At 35.1% G+C, this 23,612-nt stretch overlaps 1 protein-coding gene across 8 annotated transcripts in view; it reads left to right on the top strand.

Annotated features, from left to right (window-relative positions):
* Positions 1-247: 247 nt before the first annotated feature.
* Positions 248-23,612, top strand: part of LOC104831700 (sodium channel protein type 2 subunit alpha-like) — a 61,047-nt gene continuing 37,682 nt past the window's right edge. For 2 of the 8 annotated variants that reach the window (XM_010567464.1, XM_010567456.1), the window contains exons 1-13: positions 248-514; positions 4,095-4,213; positions 5,114-5,203; positions 6,707-6,835; positions 7,532-7,623; positions 8,561-8,833; positions 9,129-9,192; positions 10,079-10,220; positions 10,373-10,579; positions 13,422-13,721; positions 18,008-18,355; positions 20,157-20,289; positions 21,024-21,262. In XM_010567464.1, coding sequence (XP_010565766.1) covers positions 248-514; positions 4,095-4,213; positions 5,114-5,203; positions 6,707-6,835; positions 7,532-7,623; positions 8,561-8,833; positions 9,129-9,192; positions 10,079-10,220; positions 10,373-10,579; positions 13,422-13,721; positions 18,008-18,355; positions 20,157-20,289; positions 21,024-21,262 — 2,403 coding nt within the window. Of the gene's footprint in view, positions 515-4,094; positions 4,214-5,113; positions 5,204-6,706; positions 6,836-7,531; positions 7,624-8,560; positions 8,834-9,128; positions 9,193-10,078; positions 10,221-10,372; positions 10,580-11,030; positions 11,035-11,817; positions 11,831-13,421; positions 13,722-14,934; positions 14,975-18,007; positions 18,374-20,156; positions 20,290-21,023; positions 21,263-23,612 lie in introns of all 8 variants that reach the window. The other 6 variants (XM_010567499.1, XM_010567449.1, XM_010567472.1 and 3 more) reach the window with 6 other exon arrangements.

Below are 23,612 nucleotides of genomic sequence, written 5' to 3' on the forward strand. Positions count from 1 at the left end.
TAGTTTCTTCTTTTCTGTTCTATTAAACCATTCTTATCTCAACCCACGAGTTTTACTTCTTTTCCCAATTTTCTCCCCCATCCCACTGGGGGTTGGAGGAGTGAGTGAGCGGCTGCGTGGTGCTTAGTTGCTGGCTGGGGTTAAACCACAACATGGTACAATGTAGTTTTCCTAAATTATCTAATTTTCTTTTATAGGTCATTCTTATGCAAGAGGCTAAAAGTAATTAAATTTGCAGGATGAAAACATGGCACAGGCACTGCTGGTACCACCAGGACCTGAAAGCTTCCGCTATTTTACTAGAGATTCTCTCGCAGCTATTGAAAAGCGTTCTGCAGAAGAAAAAGCTAAAAAGCCCAAGCAAGAACATGCAGATGATGATGATGAAAATGGTCCAAAACCAAACAGTGACTTGGAGGCAGGAAAGACACTGCCATTTATTTACGGTGACATACCTCCAGGAATGGTATCTGAACCTTTGGAAGACCTGGACCCATATTATATCAATAAAAAAGTGAGTGAGTAATCTTTTGCACAAAATAGAATATAGTTTTCTATACTAGAAAAGCTTAATCACAAGATATGAGGTTAGAGCCATGAAGCCACTAAATACACAGAAACTTCCTTTCATTTAACAGAACTGATTTATGCTCTTCTATATTGTGACTCCTTCAGCTTCCATTGAGTTAATTGTTATTGACTTCATTGTACAGAAGATATCGCTTCCTGAGCTTGCCTGAACTTGAGAACATGACTGAATTTTCCTCATTTCCATATAGCAGTAAGACCAGATGTGACAAACGAGGTGTTCCAAGCATGGTTTTGCAGTGGAGACAGTTGTAGATAACCAGGTAGCATCCATCCAAGTTAGTGATATAAAGGGCTGTAACCATGTTCTTTGTTTCTGTTACAGCTATGTAACACATGTAAAAATATATCTATATATGTATGTATAAAATATATCTATCTATATATGTAGCATATAGAGACTCTGTGTAAGTCTTGGGTCATATAAAACTACCACAATGAAAACTGTTGCTTGAGGTGCTTGGAATTGCTATGATAGATCTGTGCTGTACAGCTGTCAATTAGAAGCCTGTGGCAGACACCACAGAAAAGCTAGGTTTTGATGAAGGAATTGAAAAACAATAGCTTTGTTGTTCTGAAGACTAACTGAGAGTTTTTATACAGAAAGAGCAGAGCAAAGAGTTATGATTTGTGAGAGTAAAGTGCCTGAGTTACATGTGTGAGGCTACAACACAACTGGACCATTAATAGCATAGTTGTGCTCCATGAAGAAAGTAAACTCCTAAAAGAGGTGTACTTCCCCTTCCGATTTGCACAGTCATATGAAGTCCTCATTTTCACATGACCCACAAGCCAGGGACTTGGAGATAGAAAGGCTAGTTCAAACAGATCCATTCAAGTAAAAAGTTTGCCCCTCGACCATTTAAAAGTCAGGATCTGCAGCAGAGTATATGGTCTTTGGTCTTGTAGCAATGATGCATACAGTCTGGAAACAGGCTACCATTATATGACTTAAGAGAAAGACATGTAACAAACAAGTATATCTCCGTAGCTGGGATCAGTTGAAGACTGTGTTAAACTCCTCCAGGATCTGAAATAGTCCATGGGAATGGTTAAAAATACCTTATGTGCTGCACAAGTTACTGAAAGGTACAGCTGACAGTAAGAGCAGGTTCTCCTCTGTACTCTCTATCTGCTTATTTCCACATGCTCCTTTAGCAGCATCAAGATGTTCTCTCAGTTCCTGACAGACCTGCGAAGTGTTGTGGGTAAGGAGAGTGAAGGAAGGTAAAGCTGTGGATGATAACCCTAAATTCAAAAATGCAGAAGGTGTTTTATGGACAAGTGCTTGGGATTATCTTTTCCCATCTCTCTGAAACAGAGAAGGAAATGGACAGAGTTGCTCTGATGACGGCTTGAAGCATTCCAGGCTGCCATCGAGATACGAAACTTGATGTTGAGCAACTACAAAAAAATGAAGACATAAAATATTTCAAGCTGTAAAGAAACTTACTTTGTTAGGAAAAAATCATGCCGATAGCACTCTCCATTTAGTGCCTATATTTGTGGTTTGCAAAACTGTTTTTAAAATTATGGCTTCAGTAATAGGAACAGGAAAGCAGAATCCATATGTAATTGCATAACCTAACAGTTGCCAAAGTTAAATAAACAATGCTGTAGGTAATACAAATATTAACATTATTAGGGAAATCTAAAGACATGAAAACTCAGAGAAGGAGTGTTACCAAGGGTTATTTTCATTTGTATGGTTTTGGTTATATCAACAGTTCCATGCAGATTCTTACTTACAATATAATTGTGTACACAAAGCCCTTTTCTTGACTAGCTGCAAAAAAATTCAGGAACAAAGTTGCATAAATAAGTTCATGAATAAAGTTTTCTAAACAAGTCTTCTACAAATGAAGTATCAAAAAATCTGAGAAGTACTGAAGTATACATTTTAACCTCCAATGCTCAGAAAAAATAGTAAAATTTGGGGGGACAAAAGTGTAAAAACTCAGACTACTGATGGACTTGTTCATCTATAAGAGTAATTAGTAAGCTGCAGACTCTGTTGTCACAGGTGACATCTGTATTTAAGTTACGTACCAGCCTAATGTCCTCGACAGAAAACACATGGACATCTTAAATGATGAACTAGAATCATCAACTTGTCAATGCAGAGAAAATCATAGGTGAATTGTAGTCTGTCTTCAGGCCCTGCTGCAGCAGTGACCTTGGGACAGGCAACATCTTTCCAGCGTTTCTAGCTGGGTGAAGGACTGTAGGGCAGAGAGAAATGCCAATGAGTGTGAGTCCATTCTCTGTCATCCTCAGTGCTGCGCTTGATGTTATTTGGTGAACAGGCACTGGCAAAACTCCTTTACCTGTTTTCTTTCCCACTGTAGAGAGGTTTGCTTTCTCTCCTGGAGAAGGCAGACCAGATAGGCAGTAAAGGCCACGGAGAGGGCAGCATTTTTCTGATCACAGCCAAGTTTTTACAGAGAATGGAAATCAACATGGAGAACAGTGATACTATATAGCTCTGCTGAGAGTGTAACAAAGACTCTATTATGGTAACACAAAGCAGAGCCATTACCGTCGACAAAGAGCGAAAGGAATGAAGAATAGTCATGTCCTGAAGAAATTTCAAACAGCACCAAAGATGCCAGTAAACCTCACACATGAATACACTTGGAATAAAAACGATAACACTTAGGCGATGACCGCCAACAGGAACAGAATGTAATGAACATGAACCGTAGGTTTATCAGGTCAAATTTTCAAAGATAATAACTACCTAAATTTGGTGTTTACATATAGGGAAAATAAGAGCATATTGTTAAAAATGAAAACAGCATTTTTTTGAAGAAAAGATTTGTAGTTATAGGATGCCAAATTCTGGTGCACGTTTGTCTCAGACTGCTCAGAATGATGACAGCTGGCAATTTATTAATCCCTTTTATTTTTTTCACAGATACATTTTTAGAAAATACATATAATTTATATTGGTAGTATTTAAAAATAAAAAATGAAAGCAAAATTATTTTTAAATTATGGTTAATTGTTTAGTGACAGGTGTTTGTCGTTGTCAACATATATATGTGTATATAATTCTGTCAAGTATTTGTTCCCAACACCAACTGCCATTTTGAATTGTCCTTTTGCTGTTTTGGTTTTGTTCGTGTTTGCTCACAAGGTAGAGTGTATTTGATTAATTTGAAACTCTGACTTTAATCAAAGACTTCGTTAGAAATAAAACTGAAAATACTTTAGTGATGGAATGCTGCATTTTGCTAATATTGATAAACTGACATTGGTGCTGATAATTCCCACTGGTTTTAACAACATCAGAATTTAGTCCACATGCTGGGAAATTCAGCAAATTGGAGAATTTGCTGTGGAAGGCTTAACCCACTGTATTCATAGAAATCAGTTGTTTTCCTACCACAGGTACACAGTAGAATGGAACTTGAACCTCACGGGCAGAGAATGGAATCCTTTAGAAGGAGGTAAAGATTTATGTAGTCAACACTGTATTTTAATTTTGTATTTCTTTTTTGCAGACTTTCATAGTATTGAATAAGGGAAAGGCAATTTTCCGATTCAGTGCCACATCTGCCTTGTACATTTTAACTCCTTTTAATCCCATCAGAAAAGTTGCTATCAAGATTTTGGTACATTCATATCCTTTTTTCTTAATGTTGATTTAAGGGTTGCCATTTAAAACTATTGAATTACTGAAATAATACTTTTCATATGGATATACAAATTATGTCCATGTGGGTGTACTATGCTAACTAAACATATGGTGATATTGCTGCTTTTTAAGTATGATCAGATGTGAATTGCAGTATGATCTTCATTCCTACTGAGAGAATTCTCTACTGAACCACCTAAAGCTGTCAGAGTTTAAGTATCAGGCTTTATATACAAAAGGAGACCTGATCCCATACTAAGCCTTGCAGCTAAGGCCAAATTAGTAACAAACCATTGCACTTGAACATATCTAAGGTCACACTTTTACCAAGACCAGTAGTGCTATTCATGAACGAGACTCACTTAGCAAGGACAAAAGAGCATGGGTAAAGAGCTGCTTTTTCAGGCATACTTTTTCAGCATTGTGTTTTCAGCATTGGGGTAGGTGTCCTACAAAAGATCCAGGTCAGAATAAAGGAGAATATCTTCAAATGTATTTCAATTATGTCCAAAGAACAACTTGGGCGTAAACAACCAACCTTTTCCTAAAAATCTTTTAGAATGATCCCCTCTGGCTTCAATTAGTAATTATGTTTGGGTACTCATTTCATATTTTTACAGACTTAAGGATGTGTTTAAGTTTCATTTAAATCCTAAACCTGCCATAATTATAAAAGTAGTGCATTGTTTTACAGTAAGTGCACCATAACATGCCAGATGGCATACAATTTAAAATAGATAAAATTATGTGCAAAGCTTTATTTTCAGATTTTATTTAGAATGTCACTTTATTTTTACATATTTTTATATACTTAATATTTTTAATTATTTCAGTGTTATAAAACTGTCATACTTTGTTGACTTACATGCCTTGACTATACTCTACATTATTCAGCATGCTTATCATGTGCACTATTTTGACCAACTGTGTATTTATGACCATGAGTAACCCTCCAGACTGGACAAAGAATGTAGAGTAAGTTAAACATTTTTACTTCTTTATTGTTACGTCTTTGTTTTTGTGTGACTCCAAACAAGAAGCATTTATGGAAAGTTGCACGACAGAATGGGCTTTTCCAGAGTCACAAAGAATCAGATTACATGAGATCATCAATATCTTTCTGGTTTCCTGTTGAATAATGTAAATGCTTTAAGAGTAATGCCTTGTTCTTTAAAGTTATGTCTGAGGAATATCTGAACTTCTACCGTGAAGTACAAACACAAGCTCTTGTCCTTGAGTATTCAGAGCTGTAAATTGGAAAAGGAGCTCCAGAACTTCAAATGTGCATGTAAAATTCTTGCACGTCATTGGTGAGGCCAGCCACGTATTGCTTGAGTATCCATGATCTTAGCACCGTGGGACATTCTTCGTGGCTCGCTGATGTGAACTCACAAGTGCCAGCCACAGCAAGCACACAAAACACCCAAACCGCAGGAATCTCAAACTGCTGAGGAAAGGGCCTTACCAATGAAGGAGTAACAAAGAGCTGACAGATGTAAGGAAACCATGAAGTATCTCTGTTTCTCTTCCTTGTTCTCTAATAAAAAACAGATACACGTTTTCCTTTGAAATATTATGTTTTCCTTTGCAGTAATACCACTCATGAAAAACCTGGTCCTAACCACTTGTGGTTTCTTTCATTTCCTCCTGTTATCCAATAGCCATTATTCATTTATATTTATTTATTTCACTGCATTAAGGAATTTTACTCTGAATGCTATGTTTAGGAACCGCACCAGAATTCACCCATTCCCAGTATGCTCAACAGTGACTATGGCTTGTTAGGGTTTAGCTGAAAGTCTGAAAGAACAGTAGGGTCTGTAGGTAGATTTCCTTTATTCTGGAGGTCTGCACAGACCCACGTAGGTCTCCGGAAGTCCCTGCAATGCCCTGGTTATAACTGACTATCCTATGTTTTTAGATGAATGGTTGTTCCCACACCAGGCAAATCTGTAATCATGCTCCACATCTTCAAGAATAACAGTCTGGGCATACTTTCTTATATTTAATGATTATTTATGAAATAAACCTGTATTATAGGCATGAGTATAGTTATTATCCAGAACTGATTTTCACAAAACTGATTTTGACATTAAAAAAAAATAATCATTTTTTGTAACACTTAGAGATCTACCTGATTTGTGAATGCAAGTTAAGAGGCAGCCCTGTGAGTGCCAGAGAATGTACATATAAATATCAAAGTCTGAAATGTATATATAAATACTAGAATCTGAAATTATTTGCAAGCACAAAAACTGAGATTAAATCAGCCTTTTAGAAAATGAATACTATATATGTGTCAGGTTCACATTTCATCTACTGAACAATGATTACATTAAGTGTTTGGGGCAAGTTAAGTTATAATTCCCTTCTTTTGCCTCCAAACACTTTTCTTGTAAGTCGTCTTTGATGAAGCATGGCAATGTCTATAAGCATAAGTATGCAAAAATCCATTATTCCCGCTCTGATGCTTTTCAGGTACACTTTCACTGGAATTTATACCTTTGAATCACTTATCAAAATTCTTGCAAGGGGCTTCTGCTTAGAAGGTTTCACTTTTCTGCGAGACCCATGGAACTGGCTTGACTTCAGTGTCATTTTAATGGCGTAAGTGGTTTAAGAACTTTTTAAGCATTTAGGGCATGAAATTAGCGGCAAATATTATTATAATAAATATATTGATTTAAAAGTATTTAATTTCTGCTACCTGTGAAGTTTAGACACCATATCACACATTTTAGTACTCATAAATCAAAGTAAAATATGGCAGGAGCCAGCACAGAGTGTCAGCTGCTAGTGTAATTACTGCTGAGGGACACTAATTTCATGTCCTACATTTTTCTGCTCACCAGAATGGAAGCCATCCCTTTGACTTTATGTCACCGTCCTATTACAAGAGAGTTAGTTTAATTAGCTGTTCAAATACAAAGTAGTGAACTTCACTTCAATGAAATTTAAACAAAATTGATGGAAATAAATAATGAAAGTGAGGTGTACTGAAAAGAAAGGTAAATTTGGAAGCATGATTGCTAATATTGCCACAGAGGTTTTGAAGACCCACATAATTAGTATAAGCTCTGCCTCAATTCTGAATAACTGTGATTTAATCCTACAGGTATGTAACAGAATTTGTAAACCTAGGCAATGTTTCAGCTCTTCGAACTTTCAGAGTATTGAGAGCTTTGAAAACTATTTCTGTAATCCCAGGTAAGAAGTAGTTGGTGTAAGGTGTTAGGCCCCTCGTATCTCCAACTGTTATTTGTGTGCTGTCATTGTGTTTGTGTGTGAACTCCCCTATTACAGATATGTGACAGAGTTTGTGGACCTGGGCAATGTCTCAGCGTTGAGAACATTCAGAGTTCTCCGAGCTTTGAAAACAATATCAGTCATTCCAGGTGAGAGCGAGGTTAAACACCGAGGCTGACTTTCGTTCCATTGAAGTTGAATTCACTTCTTTTGAGCATAAGTCTTGCTGTTTGCTGCTTGTGTTGCCAAAAAAAAAAAAAGAAAAAAAAAAGGCATGGATCATAAGCCTGGATTATGATTCTTTGCCTTTTCAGCATTAGCTTTTTTTATTTTGCAAAATCAGCCTTTGAGTTTAACAGATTGTTGCATGAAGCATAAAATATGAGGCCTATGGGTTGTTTTGCTTTGTTTTTCTGCATTTTATTATGACAAATTGCCTATTTTACATTAATAAAGCTTTAGTGCTATGGCTTTCTTGATTTTGAATTTTTTCCTTTATTTTACCACTTCAGATTGACGTTAGTCTTACAGACAATCAAGTAACAACAAAAAACGCTACAAAACAGGAGATAAATATTGCACAGGAAAGTTTATCAAACACAAATTATTTTTTTTCTTCAAAATTACTTGCAATTCTATCTCATTCTATCTTTATACTGTTATAAAGTCATATATAATATTAATTTTTTTTCCTCAAAATTACTTGCCATTCTATCTCATTCTGTCTTCATACTGTTGTGAAGTCATATTTAATATTAACTGGAAACTGAATTATTGGAAGAATATTAAATGCAGAGAAAAATTAAGAAATAAAATCAAATCTATAACAGGAAAGCATGATTGATAAAATTTCCTGCTTGAGAACAACTTTTTTATACTTAATTTATTGGAATATATATACATTGCATATTCATAAAAAAGAATCTTTTTCTTTCATTCATCCTCACAAGCTCTGAGGCTGCTCATGAAGCTTTACTGTTTGAAAAATAAAAAATAATTTCTTTTTAAGTGTCTGCATGACATCTTAATTATATAGGAAGCACAAAGATACTCTTTGATAAATCTATGGATCTTTTCTCTTTGCAGGCCTAAAGACTATTGTAGGAGCCCTAATTCAGTCGGTGAAGAAGCTCTCGGATGTTATGATCCTGACTGTGTTTTGTCTGAGTGTATTTGCACTAATAGGGCTGCAGCTGTTCATGGGCAACTTGAGGAATAAATGCCTGCAGTGGCCTCCAGACAATTCTACTTTTGAAATAAACATTATTTCCTACTTTAACAGCACAATGGATGAAAATGGTACATTTGTTAATATGACAGTGAGCACATTTAACTGGAAGGATTACATTGAGGATGAAAGTAAGAATGTCTGATATAACTATTCTTAATATATTTGTGGCTATAGCACGTAACTATTTGTGATCAAACAAACATTGAACGGTTTATATTTCTGCCTTATGTAGAACTGCTTACAGTCACTGACTGACAGAGATAAAGTACATACAATAAACAATAACCAGAAGGGTTCCTAAACAAACTACAAAGTGACCAGCAGCTACCACTTTGATTTTATACAATTTATTTTTATTTCACTTTCTAGTACTTTCAGGTTAATTTGATTTATTCACATATATTTCTAATGCTTTCTACACAGCTCATTTTTACATTTTGGAAGGACAAAGAGATGCCCTACTTTGTGGTAATAGCTCTGATGCAGGGTAAGACCCTTTCAAAAATCCTCTGTTATGTTCTGTAGAAAAAGCAGTAACATGAAACCTACCCACAGCAGTTGCAACTCCATATTTAGCAGTGTTACAGAACTTACAGTTTTGATGCTAAACAATGACTTCTTACCCAAGTCAAAATATTTTACTCTCTGGCTAAACAAAATACTCATTAATAGCCTTTCTTCCTGCTTGATTGGAAAATTATGTTGGTGTTAATGATAAAATCTGAACTCTTGTAAAGTCTATTTTTGAGATGTACTAACTGAAGAAAGTAGGATGAAAGCTAAAGTTAGAACTGAGAAAGAGAATATGTAAAATATTAAGAAAGCACAGTACTGACTTCAGAGTTAAAGACTGAATCTTTTTTTCAAGCCTAACTCTTTTTCATTACTGGCAAATTCTGCCACACACATGTGCCCAATTATGAGCCTAGAATTGTTAGCTGAACTCTGATACCTAACTGGCAACAGTGAAGAAGCTTATTAAAAAAAAATATCTCAGCATTATGTGGGAGATCTCTAAGAGTACAAGTGGATTTAGCTAATAATATTGTTTAATCTGTCTGTAACCTTAATAACATTCTAGCAATTATTTCTGCCAGGAAATTATTAATTTGGAATAAAGATTCTATTTGCAAAATGTGACTGAGGAGAATTTAAATATTTAGGTCATTTCAACCAGTGAACGGATGGAAAGGGTATTTTTCATTTACTCTCTTATTAGTTCGTTTCTTAGGACTTTTTTTTCTGAATGAATTTAATCGTAATTCATGGATTTCCTGTGGAAAAATAATGCATATTGTTCCAAAAGATAATTAATATGTTCTAGAAGGACATAAAAGTTATGACTAAGTACCTCCTGTTTGGTTTTCACATAGGCAGTGTCCAGAGGGATATATATGTGTGAAAGCTGGTAGAAACCCCAACTATGGTTACACAAGTTTTGACACCTTCAGTTGGGCTTTTCTGTCGCTCTTTCGGCTAATGACTCAGGACTTCTGGGAAAACCTGTATCAGCTGGTAAGAAATTTTTATGACATAAAAAGTAAACTGTAGGTGACATACAAAATTATATAAATAGGCTTATTTGTACATGAGCTGAAAGCATAATGCTGTTGCAGTAACAAAGATAAGTGGTGGAATAATATATAGATATGCTTTCTACTCCCTAGACACTACGTGCTGCTGGGAAGACATACATGATATTTTTTGTTCTGGTGATTTTTCTGGGGTCTTTCTATCTGATCAACTTGATCCTGGCTGTGGTCGCCATGGCCTATGAAGAACAGAATCAAGCAACCATGGAAGAAGCAGAGCAGAAAGAAGCAGAATTTCAACAGATGCTGGAACAACTGAAGAAGCAACAAGAAGAAGCTCAGGTAATGATGGAAATTGTACTTTCTGAACAGCCTTATTTTTAAGGCAAGGATAATAATCTTTTATGAATTAGAACACCTATAAATTGTGCAATGAATTACAGAAAGAAAAAAGTCTTGTTTAACACGTAAGTTATAAAAGTGGAAATAGCCAATGAAAATCAGGAAATAACCAAGTAGCAAAAAAGCAAGCTAATGGTACAGAAAAGAATGCTACTAAGTTCACCAAAAGACTGTAAAAGTAAAATATTTGTGATAAGAGTGTCCTAGAAACCTGACTTTAGGTAGTCATAGTATATGATGCTTTTATGTTACAGATCTTATGAACAGCATGAACTTCTGGTTTATGGTCTGAGTGGGAACTGCTAGGCTTGCTGTAGTTAATAGTTCTTCCCCAATATTCAGAAAATAGAGAGAAGGATTGTAATCAGTGTTCTTTTAGGTTTTTATCCAGCAAGGTATTTAAGCATATCCCTAATTCAAGCACACTGAAGTCAACCAGAAGTTTATATATCCTTAGATCAGACTAGCAATATTTGTAACAGAGGTATTACTTCAGATTTCTTTTAAAGTAATTTTGTTCTCTTTGAAAAAGAGAAAAAAATTATTTAAAGTTTTCTGAGAAAAAGACATTTGAATAGATATTTTTGTGTGAGGTTTTCTTATCTGAAAGTAAAATATATGCAGGAGTTCAGCTTTGTGAATCAGACCTCTGTCTAATTTCTGGACTGATTTTCTACTGCTTTTCATCTGGCATATAGTCATTTTCAACAGGAAAATGTTTATAAAATGCTAGCAAATTAGAATCTTCTATGAAACTATAATTTTGGTAGTATTTTACAGCTACTTTCACTAAGTTAGAATGATTCTATAAAGTGCTAATAGAAAGTGAAACTCTCCACCTTTTTCTTGAAAAGAAAGCTTTATGCATGACCTGTGAAATCTAATTAGCATATCTCTATTTTAGTCATTAAACCTTATCACTTCCAAATCACTAAAAAAAAAGCAGAATCCTGCAAAATTCAAATTAAAAAAAAGTTAAATATCAGCAAAAAATACTTTTTTTTTTTTAATCTGATAATTGCATCCATGAAAGGCACTAAATCACATTATATCAAAAGATATCAGGAGGCTCACCTAGATGTTTGTGTGTTTGAGAGTGGGGAAAGAGATGAAGCTGATCCAGAATTAGGAAGAACAGAACCATATGAAGCAGAGACTACAAGGAAGGTTGGATAAAGGCCCTGGAAAGTCGTTACTTTTTTAAATGAATGACCACTCAATTAATTATAAGAAAAGCAGTATTATAGTCAAGATCCCTTTTGTATGTGAAAATATTAGCAGAAAGTATGCATTACAAGGTGGATCACTGCTGAATAGGTTGCTCAGACAGAAATGAGTGTGGGACCCATCTGTTCACTCCATTGACACTGAACCTATTCATCCAAAACCTAAATCATCACAGCAGTCTTTGGATAGCTTCACCTGTTTGACCTTTGGTATTAGTATTATGAAGTAGATGGGTGATGACTCAGCATCTGCTGCCTTTGTTTCTGTTAGAGCATTTGAATGACAATATTCTGAAAACAGTATGACAAAATTTTGAGTAACACTTTTTTTTAACGGATAAACATTTCAGAATCATTTTAATACTCCATTTAGCAGAAGTATGTATCGAGTCAACTTGTATAGCACGGGTTGTATATTGTGGCGCAGAAGGCCATTAATTCATACTATGAGCTTTCAAATTATTCTTTCCTGCTGTAGAGAGATATCTCATAATTCCTGAAATATTTGGCATTGAATATAATATGTTTTGCTGGATAATTACTAGTCATCTTAGTTATATAACCCTAATCTCTTGCCATTTAGCACACCACCCTTTTTTGTAAGCTCACAGCAGCCTATCATCTTCCCAAAGATATTTTCCACTGCAGAATTTCATAGTACTCTCCCAGATAGTTCTTTCTAAGAAGAGTACTGGACGCACTCTCAATTCTTCCTTTATTTGATGACTAAATGAACCAGTTTCCCTAATGAACCAAATCAGATAGGCTGACCACTGCAGTTGAAGATACTGGTCCTGAGTTTTGGGATGGCTTTTCACTCCAGTGAGTCATCTCACCCCTTTCCAGCAGAGAAGAAACCTAAACTTTTTCTTCTCCTTGGCCACAGCAGCAACCGGCAATGAATGTACCTTTGTGTATCTATAACAAAGACCTAGAGTGCTGTTACAGTGGGAAATGTGGGAGGGGACACATGAAAAGGGAGGTAGGGCTTGAATACCTGTCTAGAGAGTGTGCCTGTTGCCTGTCATGGTAGAAGGAAAGTGAGGGGAGTGTCCTTGCTGTGAAGTCAGGAAAGGCTGGATTCAATTACTTGCAGGCTGCTAGTTGGATTATGATACATTAACTCATATGGTGGATGTTAGGGATTAGTTTTCTCCATAAGGACTCAGAAGGGATCAGCCAAATTAGAGCATGATGGGGGATTTTTCTTGAGAGAAAATGGGGAAGCAGGTCTGAAATACATGAAAAAGACCATGTTTATACTTTTCTGACTACCTTAATTTTAGGCCAGTGTCTTGTGCAGCAAGTCTTTAAGTAATAGTGATGCTATTGTTCTGCTGAAGTTGATGCTTCAAGTAGCTCATGCTACTAAACAATGAAGAGCTCTACAACTCAATAGTTTATTTTCAGTTCATTTTGTTTGTGTATATTTGCATTCTCAGGAGTGTACAATCAGCAGTATTACCACAGTGATAATAAAAACTGTTGATAAAAGCCTATAAAATTGTTCCTTCTGGAAGGATTTGCTAAGAATACCTTGCTTTGTAAACTGACAGGCAACAGCAGCAGTAGCAGCAGCATCAGTTGCATCAAGAGATTTCAGTGGTGTAGGGGGATTAGGAGAACTCTTGGAAAGTTCTTCAGAAGCATCAAAGTTGAGCTCAAAAAGTGCTAAAGAAAGAAGAAACAGAAGGAAGAAAAGAAGACAGAAAGAAATGTCTGAAGCAGAGGACAAAGGAGATATTGATAAGTTCCCCAAGTCCGAGTCAGAAGACAGTATCAGAAGGAAAAGTTTCCGCTTCTCCACAGAAGGAAGTCAACTGACATATGAAAAAAGGTTCACATCTCCTCACCAGGTACAGCACTTTTTAATTATATCCTAATATACTAATATACTCTAATTTAGTTTTGACTGACATTACAGCAGCTTTACATATTGGAAGTTATGTAAATGGTGAGTGAAGGAAAAAAACAGTGGTAGTACCGTTAACAGTGTTGCAGTTTAATATAGTTTGACTCATTCTATTAGCAAAGGGATAAAAAGAACATACCAAGGATAATTGTAAACTTAATTAAAACATTTCTGAAAATGTATTTCTGAAGATGGATGTGGTAGATTGGAGAAAGAATCAAGGACTCTTTCATTAGTATGCATATATTTCGTTAATCAACCATAGGTTCTCTGTTTTGCATCCATTTAAATATTATACAAATAAGGGGGGGGTGGGGGGGGTAGCACACCACATCATCAAATACCCTGCATAAGAAATTCCACACTACCATTAGTTTCTATTTTTTTACTTAACTAGCTTCTTTACATGGCAGCTAATGAGAAAAGTAGCTCTGGTACTCCACAATAAAGACAAACTATATAGGGATCGTTTGGGCTTATATTTATAAGAATTGACTCATACTGTTCTTTTTCATTAGAAATTCCTTATACAAGATGGAGAATCATTGCAATCGTAGAAAAAAAAATAGTTTAGGAAGGGCCTCTGGAAATCACTTAGTCCAAACGTAAAAGCTCTACTCTCTTAAGTCAAAGGATCTCTTCTGTCCCTTAAGGATATCTTTTCTTATTTCAAATCTACACATAGTTATGGTATTTGTAGTAAAATCACTCAAAATGATCATGTCTGGTCTCAGCCAATAGATGACATCTGCCTACCAATAATACCCATGTTTAACTACCAATGTTTACCCTATTTAATGTTCATATTAACTGTGTTAGTGTACAGACTCATATAAAATATGAGATTCAGTGGCAGAAATACTTCATACTGAAATATATGTGCTGAGGGGAGGAAAACTTAATATTGAGACAAAGCCTCAGTAATTAGTAAAGTATAAGGGATGATGCCTGGTCTGAAATAGATACATTTGCATTTCTAAGGAAATGAAGTAATGTTTATTATCATTAAGAAGAATAACCAGCTTGTTCTCTGGATTAAAAAAAAATAAATAAAATGTAAGAAAAACAAATTATTAAATCTATCTTAACCTCTTTGAGTAATATTGTAAAAGTGTATTTCCAATCTAATAAAAAGTACTATTAGTTTTGGGCCAAAGCTGCTCCAAAAAATCTTTCATTAATTGGAATGGGCTTTGAGTCAGGCTGATACAAGGAGATGCAGCCAAAGATCTCATCTTAGACTGTGCAGTCCTGCCTCACTTAGATGTATATATAAGCATCCATACCTCATAGATGAGGACAGTGAGTGACTTTACCACACTAAAGAAGAGTCACTGACAAAGTCTGAGGAGAAAGGAATTTCTGACTGCTAGTCCTGTGCTGTAACTACTTGATAATAGGCCCCTCCATTGTCTAGTCTAAATTCCCTGATGCTCTTTTATATCCTTCTGGTGAAGTGACTGATTAAGGAACATATTACATTTATATTAAATAAATTTTTTGGTGCACAGAAAAAATACTTAATACAGAAGCATGTATACTAAGGGGAGGGGAATTTGAGACAAAGGGATTCCATAGATAATAAACTTTCTGTAGCTTTATAAACATACAGTAAAACATTGTTGCATTTATTTGTTCATACTCTGAAACTCTCAGAAAGCTTTCATCCTGTCAAGTGTCATGAAGAACTGTGAAACTTCCACAGAAACTTAAGAAGCTTAGGAAAGCAAGGCATTTCAAATGACTTTTGATAACATTAAAATTAAATGTGAATGCATGTTGCAGAAAAAATAATTAAAATTCATTAAAATCAAGTGAAAACAAATATTGTGTATGTCTTAGATTTGAAAGGAAAGAAGGAAATGGTGCAAAAGTCAGGAAACAGCTCATCTTGAGATGTTGTGAATTACACAGCAAGAAGGAAATAAGTGACCATCTGAAATAAATAAATTTTAAACTAATTTAAATTTTAAAATACAAAGAGACTTGTATCAAGCAAATAATCTAATTGAGGATAATTTATTAATTAAAGACTGTCTTGGTAATTGTTTTTGCAGTTGTAAAAATGCTTTGGGGCAAACGTTGCCTGCATGTAACTGAAATAAAACTGAGCTGCCACAAGAGTGGAAGGATCACGGGCAGTAGAACCGGTAAAGGAAGAGCTGGTTTGTCTTGTTAGCCATGCAGTTAGCTCCCTGGTGAAACAGGGTGGCAGAGCACGAAACACACTAGAATGGTAAAGGGAGATAATCTGCCCAGTCAGCCCCTGTAGAGGTTTTGTCCTTTAACACAATATTCCATGTGCAAATGAATGATGCATGTGACCTGCGAGAAAAGCCAAGCTTTCCTTTCAGACCTTACTTTCCAGAAGCACGCAGACACATATATTTCTGCCGCTACATGTGTTAGAATTGCAACCATTTTGGCTTATATCTTTTGCCTCAATCCAGCAGGGACTTGCAAAGCAGGCATTACTCCTCCCAAATCCCTGAGGGGCCTGATCCATTTAGCTGTGCTCAGAGCATGTTAACACATATTTCAAAGACTGGACTACAAACAAAACATAGCAGCCATGGAAAACATTTTCTAAAAAAGCAAGGGTAGCAGTGGTAGTCAGACGAAACCTAGTGAGTGTGTGATTTTTTGAAGGACTGTAGGTTGGCCAAACACATTTACAGAGAAATGTACAAAGGGTGCAGTAATTAGCTTACCACTTTGTCAGAATTCAGTGTCATGCTCTATAGCAGCTAGAGCTTTTTTTTTAGATAAAATTATCTTTCAGCATAAGCAAAACAGCACTTTTTCTCCAGCCAAGTTTACATAAATGGGTTAGCAAAACCATTTGGCTGATATTCTTCAAGTAACTCCGCCTGAGGCTGACAGCCAGCATAGCAAATTTCAGCCCAAATTATTAAAATTTGGTATAGCTGTAAGAGCAGAAAAAATACATCTCATAATGGTAAACACCTGCCGGTCTTTATAAGAGGCAGTACTACTGGTTCAGCACACACATTATGTGTGTGTATGTACAAATCTGAGTATGCATATACAGAGATACATATGGATTGATACATGTATATATTCAGTGTTTGGTTTTCACAGTATGAACATAGGCTTATATATTATAGTGCAGTTTTCACTTTCACTTTAATTATTCTGGGATAAAACCCACTGCTATTACATATGAGCAATTTCCACCTGCAAAACTAGGGTAAAATTGAGAATCAACTCAAACCAGGTTTTTGATGTACCAAGATGCGAAGATTTGTACAAATGTAGAACTGAAGAAAGCTTAATGCAAGGTTTCTTTTTTCCACAATTAGTACTCATTTTATTTATTCATGAATGCTGTTAATAAAATATGTAGCAAGGGAGAAGAACATTCCATTAACCAGCTTCTACTGTAATTAAAAGATGAATTACCAACAACCACTGATTTTTTTTTTTTTTTCTCATTTGTAAGAGGATAGGTAACTGTGTCCCTGGTGAATACTTGCTTTGAGCTGCCTGATGGCCAAGTGGTACCTTCTGGTAGGTGTGCAGCCTGCTATAGCCCCCCGAGTGCTATGCCCAAGAGTGCTACTAGTCATGTTCACATTGTGAACAAGTCCAGAGCTTCCCCAAGCTGTTGCCTCTTTCTTCTAGTTTGAGAGTACTGCATATGTTGTTCCCACCCTATTGAGCCTATTGTGAAGATGGCAGACAAGTTCATTACATCACCTTAGACTGAATTTAATACCAAACTTAAGACCACTTCTGCCTCTAGCAAATAAAATAGAAAACAATATTAGTGAGCACCAATTTTTATCCCTAAGAATCCAGGGGATGAAGAAAGGAAGAAAAAGAAAAGATTTTTAGCTCTGTCCTCTAATAGAAGAAGGAATAAAAGACAAATACCTGCAAAACCTTGATAGGGATGTTGAGAACTGTCTGCAGCACTGTCATGGGTCCAGACCAATTCAACCTTCCTTCTTTGCTCGAAACTGTCCAACCTTACTTATGTCTTCTGCACAACTTTTCCTCAGTCCTGCTACATCACCTTAAAAAGAATTTTTTCCCCTCTACTTCAAGTCCCCTAATAAGCACATTCCCCTAATGGACACACTGATACTATTGAAGAAAAAAGTGACTATCCTTCTTCCAGCAGTGTAACTATTCTTTGAAAAGCCAAGAACTTAGAACTTCAATTCTAATGCTGTTTTGTTTTGGTTTGTTTTAAATCTTTTACAGTCTTTGCTAAGTATTCGTGGTTCCCTGTTCTCACCAAGGCGCAACAGCAAAACAAGCATTTTCAGTTTCAGAGGTCGTGCAAAGGATATAGGATCTGAAAATGACTTTGCTGATGATGAGCACAGCACTCTTGAAGACAATGAGAGCAGAAGAGATTCTCTCTTCGTTCCAAATCGACACGGAGAACGGCGCAACAGTAATATTAGTCAGGCGAGTGTGTCTTCTAGAATGGTACCAGCCCTTCCAGTAAATGGGAAGATGCACAGCACTGTGGATTGCAATGGAGTAGTTTCCTTGGTTGGAGGACCTTCAATTTTAACTTCACCTACTGGTCAGCTTATACCAGAGGTAATTATAAATAAACCAGTAATTATTACAGTTTGGTTCAGGCACAGAATTTTTTCTTACTGCTCACCTCTGCATGCCTTATAATTTCTTAGAGCTGTGAGAAATAACTTGCAATAATTTCTAAGTAACAGAACATAAGGGAAAAAAGTCCTCAACCTCCTATATCTGAGTCTCAGTAAAGTATTATATTCTCCTTGCCTTCAGCAAAAGATCTGCACATAGAAAGAAAAAAAACCATAAACTGAATTCATCAATTTGTATATAGTTTCACCTCATCAACAAAGGTAGACATTTGACATATAATTAAGGATATAAATTGGAAATATGTATAGGAAAACACCTGAAAAATTAAGCAGAATGCAGTCACTACTACCATGATAGTTAATAGAAATACCTGTTACTGAATTTATCTTGAAGAAATTTCTCTCATAACTTTTATAAGAAAAATACATACAATTCCTTTGCAATTACATTACATCTCAGTCTCAGATTTCTGTCAGCTAAGATGTTCTTTCAAACTTTCAAAAAAGCAAGCTTTTTCATACATAGTATTTTAATATGGATTCAGTATGGTATTTTGCTGGCTATAATAGCACTGTATTTAACCTGAAAAATATTTTCATTATAAATAAGTATTAAGATTTCATTGCTACTATTACACATTTCTTTTTATTTTTGCTTCTCTCCTATTTTGATATAGACCCTCATACCAGAAATTCAATCAGATTATCTCAGAGGTTACGCCTATATACTTCTATTTCAGAAATACATTAACTTGAAAAAAGATTTAGCTATTTAACTCAAGAGTCTTCTCTAAAGAAATAGTACTAGTGAATGCTCAGAAATGGTTTTTCTTCCTCACGCTAAGATAACCTTAAAATCTCTTATGAGTTCTGCAGGCTTTTTTAGTCTTTTTCTGGATGGGGACAGAATAATCAGAAAAGAGTGAGTGGTTTCCATGAATCACTCTTGTGGCAGAGAAAAAACCAAGATTTAGGAACTTTTTAATCCCACTCCTGTGTTTAGATTCTGAGGCCACACTCCAGAAGAAAAGCAAAGCAACTGTAAGGACACCTACAAGCTACAGAGTAGTGACATGTTAGTCACATTTAACTCAGAGCTGGGTGTAATTGCTTTGAAAAGATAATTAGAAGCCATACAAAACAGAGAGGACTTGCATTTTCATTGGAAGAATATATCACAAATTCTGTATAAGCATGGCGGTGGGTGAGAATTAGGTAGAAGAAATATTAAAAAAGATGTGATTTTTTTCTCATATAAAATTTTCCAACCACACTTATCAGGTTAGGAATGCAGTACATAGTATTAGATAATTAATTCCTAGGATTATACTCATGTTTCTTGTATCAAAGTTATTTTCTTCAGTAATAGTTCACTTCTTTCTGTACTCGCACTTTAATTATTTAACATGACTAGCTGCTGGAAATTAAGGTTTCAACTTTGATCATTTTTTCTTGAAAGACTAATAATTATCACTAGCAAAGAGATACCTAGCAAAAATTTTGTTCACTCAGTCATTTAAATCAGAACCACCTTTGGTCCCACATTGCCTTGGTATTGTGTCCCCCAGTTAATTATGTGTAGACCTGTATGAAATTCCCACTGAGTTCCTCAACAAAGAACAAAGAAATTCCTACAGGAACAGAAACCTTCAGTGTGTAAGAAAAGTCTAGTATGCTGCACAAAGCTGATTTTGATTATCACGACAATATTTATACAGTAAATATTGTTCGTTGGCTGTTGAAATGGATGGTTTAATTCCTCAGTATTTCATTTACAGGGCACCACTACAGAAACAGAAATAAGAAAAAGACGACTGAGTTCTTATCAAATTTCTATGGAAATGCTGGAAGATTCTGCTGCAAGACAAAGAGCAATGAGTATAGCCAGCATACTTACAAACACAATGGAAGGTATTTGATGCATTTTATCTGACAGGCAGTTCAGTGAATTTCTGCTAACTAATGTACAGAGCAATTATTTACATAATTTCCTTTGTAAATGTAAAACTGGACATGTGAAATCTCTGAACATCAGATACAAAAGGCTTTTGAGCATTTCTAAGATCATTTACACATTCTAAATGCTTAGTCATTTATTTTTCATGACACCTTCCGAAACATTACTCTATTGAGTGGACTAACAGAGACAAAATAATCATAGCTAGGGGACTGCCAGAGCCCCAAACAGAGAATACAGGGATTTTCTTCGTATAAGACATCAACAGGAAAAATCCATTAAGATACACAGGAATTGCTATGATAAAGGCAGTGATGTGCTAGAACAGTAATTTCCCTTAGACTTAAAATCCAAGCATAGACAATAGGAAATTGGAATGAAAAAAATAGTTTTAAAGAAAACAACCAGCTGTAATCAACCCATGCCAATGCACATGAACTGCCTTCCTTAAGCATTTCTTAAACTTTCTTAGGTAAGTATATCAAAGATAAAAAACCATTATATGTACTATATGAAAAAGCATAGATGCTTAATGTTAAGATGGATAAACATAGGTGAGAGAAATCCCATGTTAGTGTGTGCTGTTTATTTGAATGATTTAATCTTTTTACATATTTTAAACAAGAACTTCCAGAGGATATAATTGGAACATTCATTATCTGTTATTTTTTTTTCTCTTTTTTTTCAGAGCTTGAAGAATCCAGACAGAAATGCCCACCATGCTGGTACAGATTTGCAAATACTTTCTTGATCTGGGATTGCTGGAGTCCGTGGTTAAAAGTAAAACATGTCGTCAATTTAGTTGTGATGGATCCATTTGTTGATCTTGCTATAACTATTTGCATTGTTTTAAACACCTTGTTTATGGCCATGGAACATTACCCAATGACAGAACAGTTTAGCAGTGTACTTTCTGTGGGAAACCTGGTAAGTGGTTTGTCATACACTACTTGGTGTAACAATACCATTTTCTAAAAGTAGAAATGCATAAATGCATTGCATTGGTTTTAAATTTATTCCAGGTTGGGTTTTATAATCAGTTCAGAAACTGTATATATGATTTTCATAGATAAAGTGATTTTTGCTGGAGCCATTAACTTTCACGACTTTATTTTGTAACTCCTATAACAAAATAACTGAATATGTGTGGATGTGCAGTATTCACTCAATTGTCAGATATCTTGAGGTCTACCTTGGGTTTTTTCTTTAAAATGTTAAGGTAGATTATCTAATTTTTACCATGGTACTGATATTCCATTACAGAAAATGCTTTTCTTCTGTAAGAAATTGATGATATATTCAGATGTCAGAATTTCTCTTTGAATTTTTTTTTGGTTACACTACAGTGAAAGTACATTTCCAAGAAAGGCATATTTCTTGTTAGCAGTAAGTCCTTGCCACTTTAGGTAACTAAAAAATAATAAACTATTATTTATTCTCTAACAAAAAGCACCTTGTATCTGTAAGTTTATTAGTGATGCCTTTCCCAATTTTAAACTGATCCAGGTCACATGTAATTCCTTTTCTGAGCAGATACCTAAATGTTAGTAACACTTAAATGTTCTTGTCTGTTTCTCTCCACTTGCTTCTAATGCTCAGGAAGCAGAAGACTGAACCTTGCAAATGTTTGTTTCAGAAGAAGATTCATACATTTTTAATTTTTTGCCAGCTCACATAACTACCAATAGATTACACAGGAGAGGTCTGGATTGGCTCACACAGCATGTAATCCTGAAAATCAAAACCAACCAAGTGTTCTGAACTAATCACTCAAAAAGATTAGTTTTTAAAACTCTGCTAATATTTAAATGAAGCAGTAATAGATTTCTCAGTCAGAGTATGTTTCAAAGGCTAAACATTTTCCTTATACGTACTGGTAATACATCCTTCTATTACTTTTTTTAAAAATAGAACTAAAATTGAGTTTACTACCTACATGTTCTTGTGCACGTTACACTTTCCTTTCTCCTGGACAAAAATCTAATTGCTGGCATGTTCTTATATTCATCACAGATTACAGAATATTGTATTTTAAAATGTTCTGTCATATTGTTAGAATTATTTCTCTCCAACCATTTATACTTACAAGGTCTTCTGCCTTTTCCCATCTCATATTTTAACTTTTTTTTACTCCAAGCTAGCAACAGTCATATTGTTAACTACCTTTGTAACAATCCAGTATCCTTAATTAGGACTATATATATGCAGTGAATACTATTCCTGCTGGTTTCAATTAAATTGTTCCTCACTGTATTAATCTATTAACCTTAATTTTGTGATTTCCATTCAAAATATGTTAATTTACTCTTTGCTTGTGACATCACGGTCTGTTTGAGGATAAATTAAATATGACACATATGACTCTGCCTTTTCTGTAGCATTTTAATGAGAAAGAAGCAATAGTTCTAAAATGCAATGATTTAGTTTTGTAATACTGAGTCATTCAGTATTCAAAAGTCCTAAGTATTTATAAGAAAACTTGCGTTTACTTCTGTTAAAATGTATTTTTGTGTATTTGGGGATGCAGTTATGCTCAAGAAAAAGAAGTTTGTGGATGGAATTGGTTATTTTGTGAAGGGAATATTTTAAAATGAAATGTTTTTCATTGCTTTTTTTTCAATTATTTTGACAAGTATGACAGTTTTATCAAGAATAATATTCTTTGTTGTGTTCTCTTTACCACACATAGCAATACCGGTTACATTCTTCTGACCATATGGTAACATCTCTCATATATCAAGTTATTAGTATAGTATTTCTTGCTAGATTTGTAGTTTCTCAAAAGTATATACTTTTAAAAATGTTAATATTTACACTTTGACAAAGGTGAATGTTCCCACAGCATTATATCCGCCTCCTAATCTTCTTAAATTAAAAGTTAATCATGAGTATAGTTATATAGTGTTGCAAGAAAGTCAGCTTTGCTTCCATAAAACTTGCTGTAAGAGGACTGAGAACAAGCTGGGTAAAGAACTGGTGTACTTTAGTAGACTTTTGGATCATCTAGGATATCCTTTGAGTGTTGTGCAGAATATTCATATGTTTTTAGTGGTTTTGCATTATGGTCCAAAACTTCTTTATTATGCTGCACAAACCACTGATCACTACTCATTGAAAGAAAGCGTTGGGTTAAATTCTGGACTTCAAAACACTAAGGAGCATTGATAATTTCACATTTGGCACTTCCAGATATTTCAAAGAACATTATTGCCATGAAGTTCTTTTTCCCAAAAGGAAATTGCTGTCACACAGAATAGTAGCTGTGTGTGAAACCTCT

This window comes from Haliaeetus leucocephalus, unplaced genomic scaffold, assembly GCF_000737465.1.
Source record: "Haliaeetus leucocephalus isolate CR32 unplaced genomic scaffold, Haliaeetus_leucocephalus-4.0 Scaffold1, whole genome shotgun sequence".
Lineage (NCBI taxonomy): Eukaryota > Metazoa > Chordata > Aves > Accipitriformes > Accipitridae > Haliaeetus > Haliaeetus leucocephalus.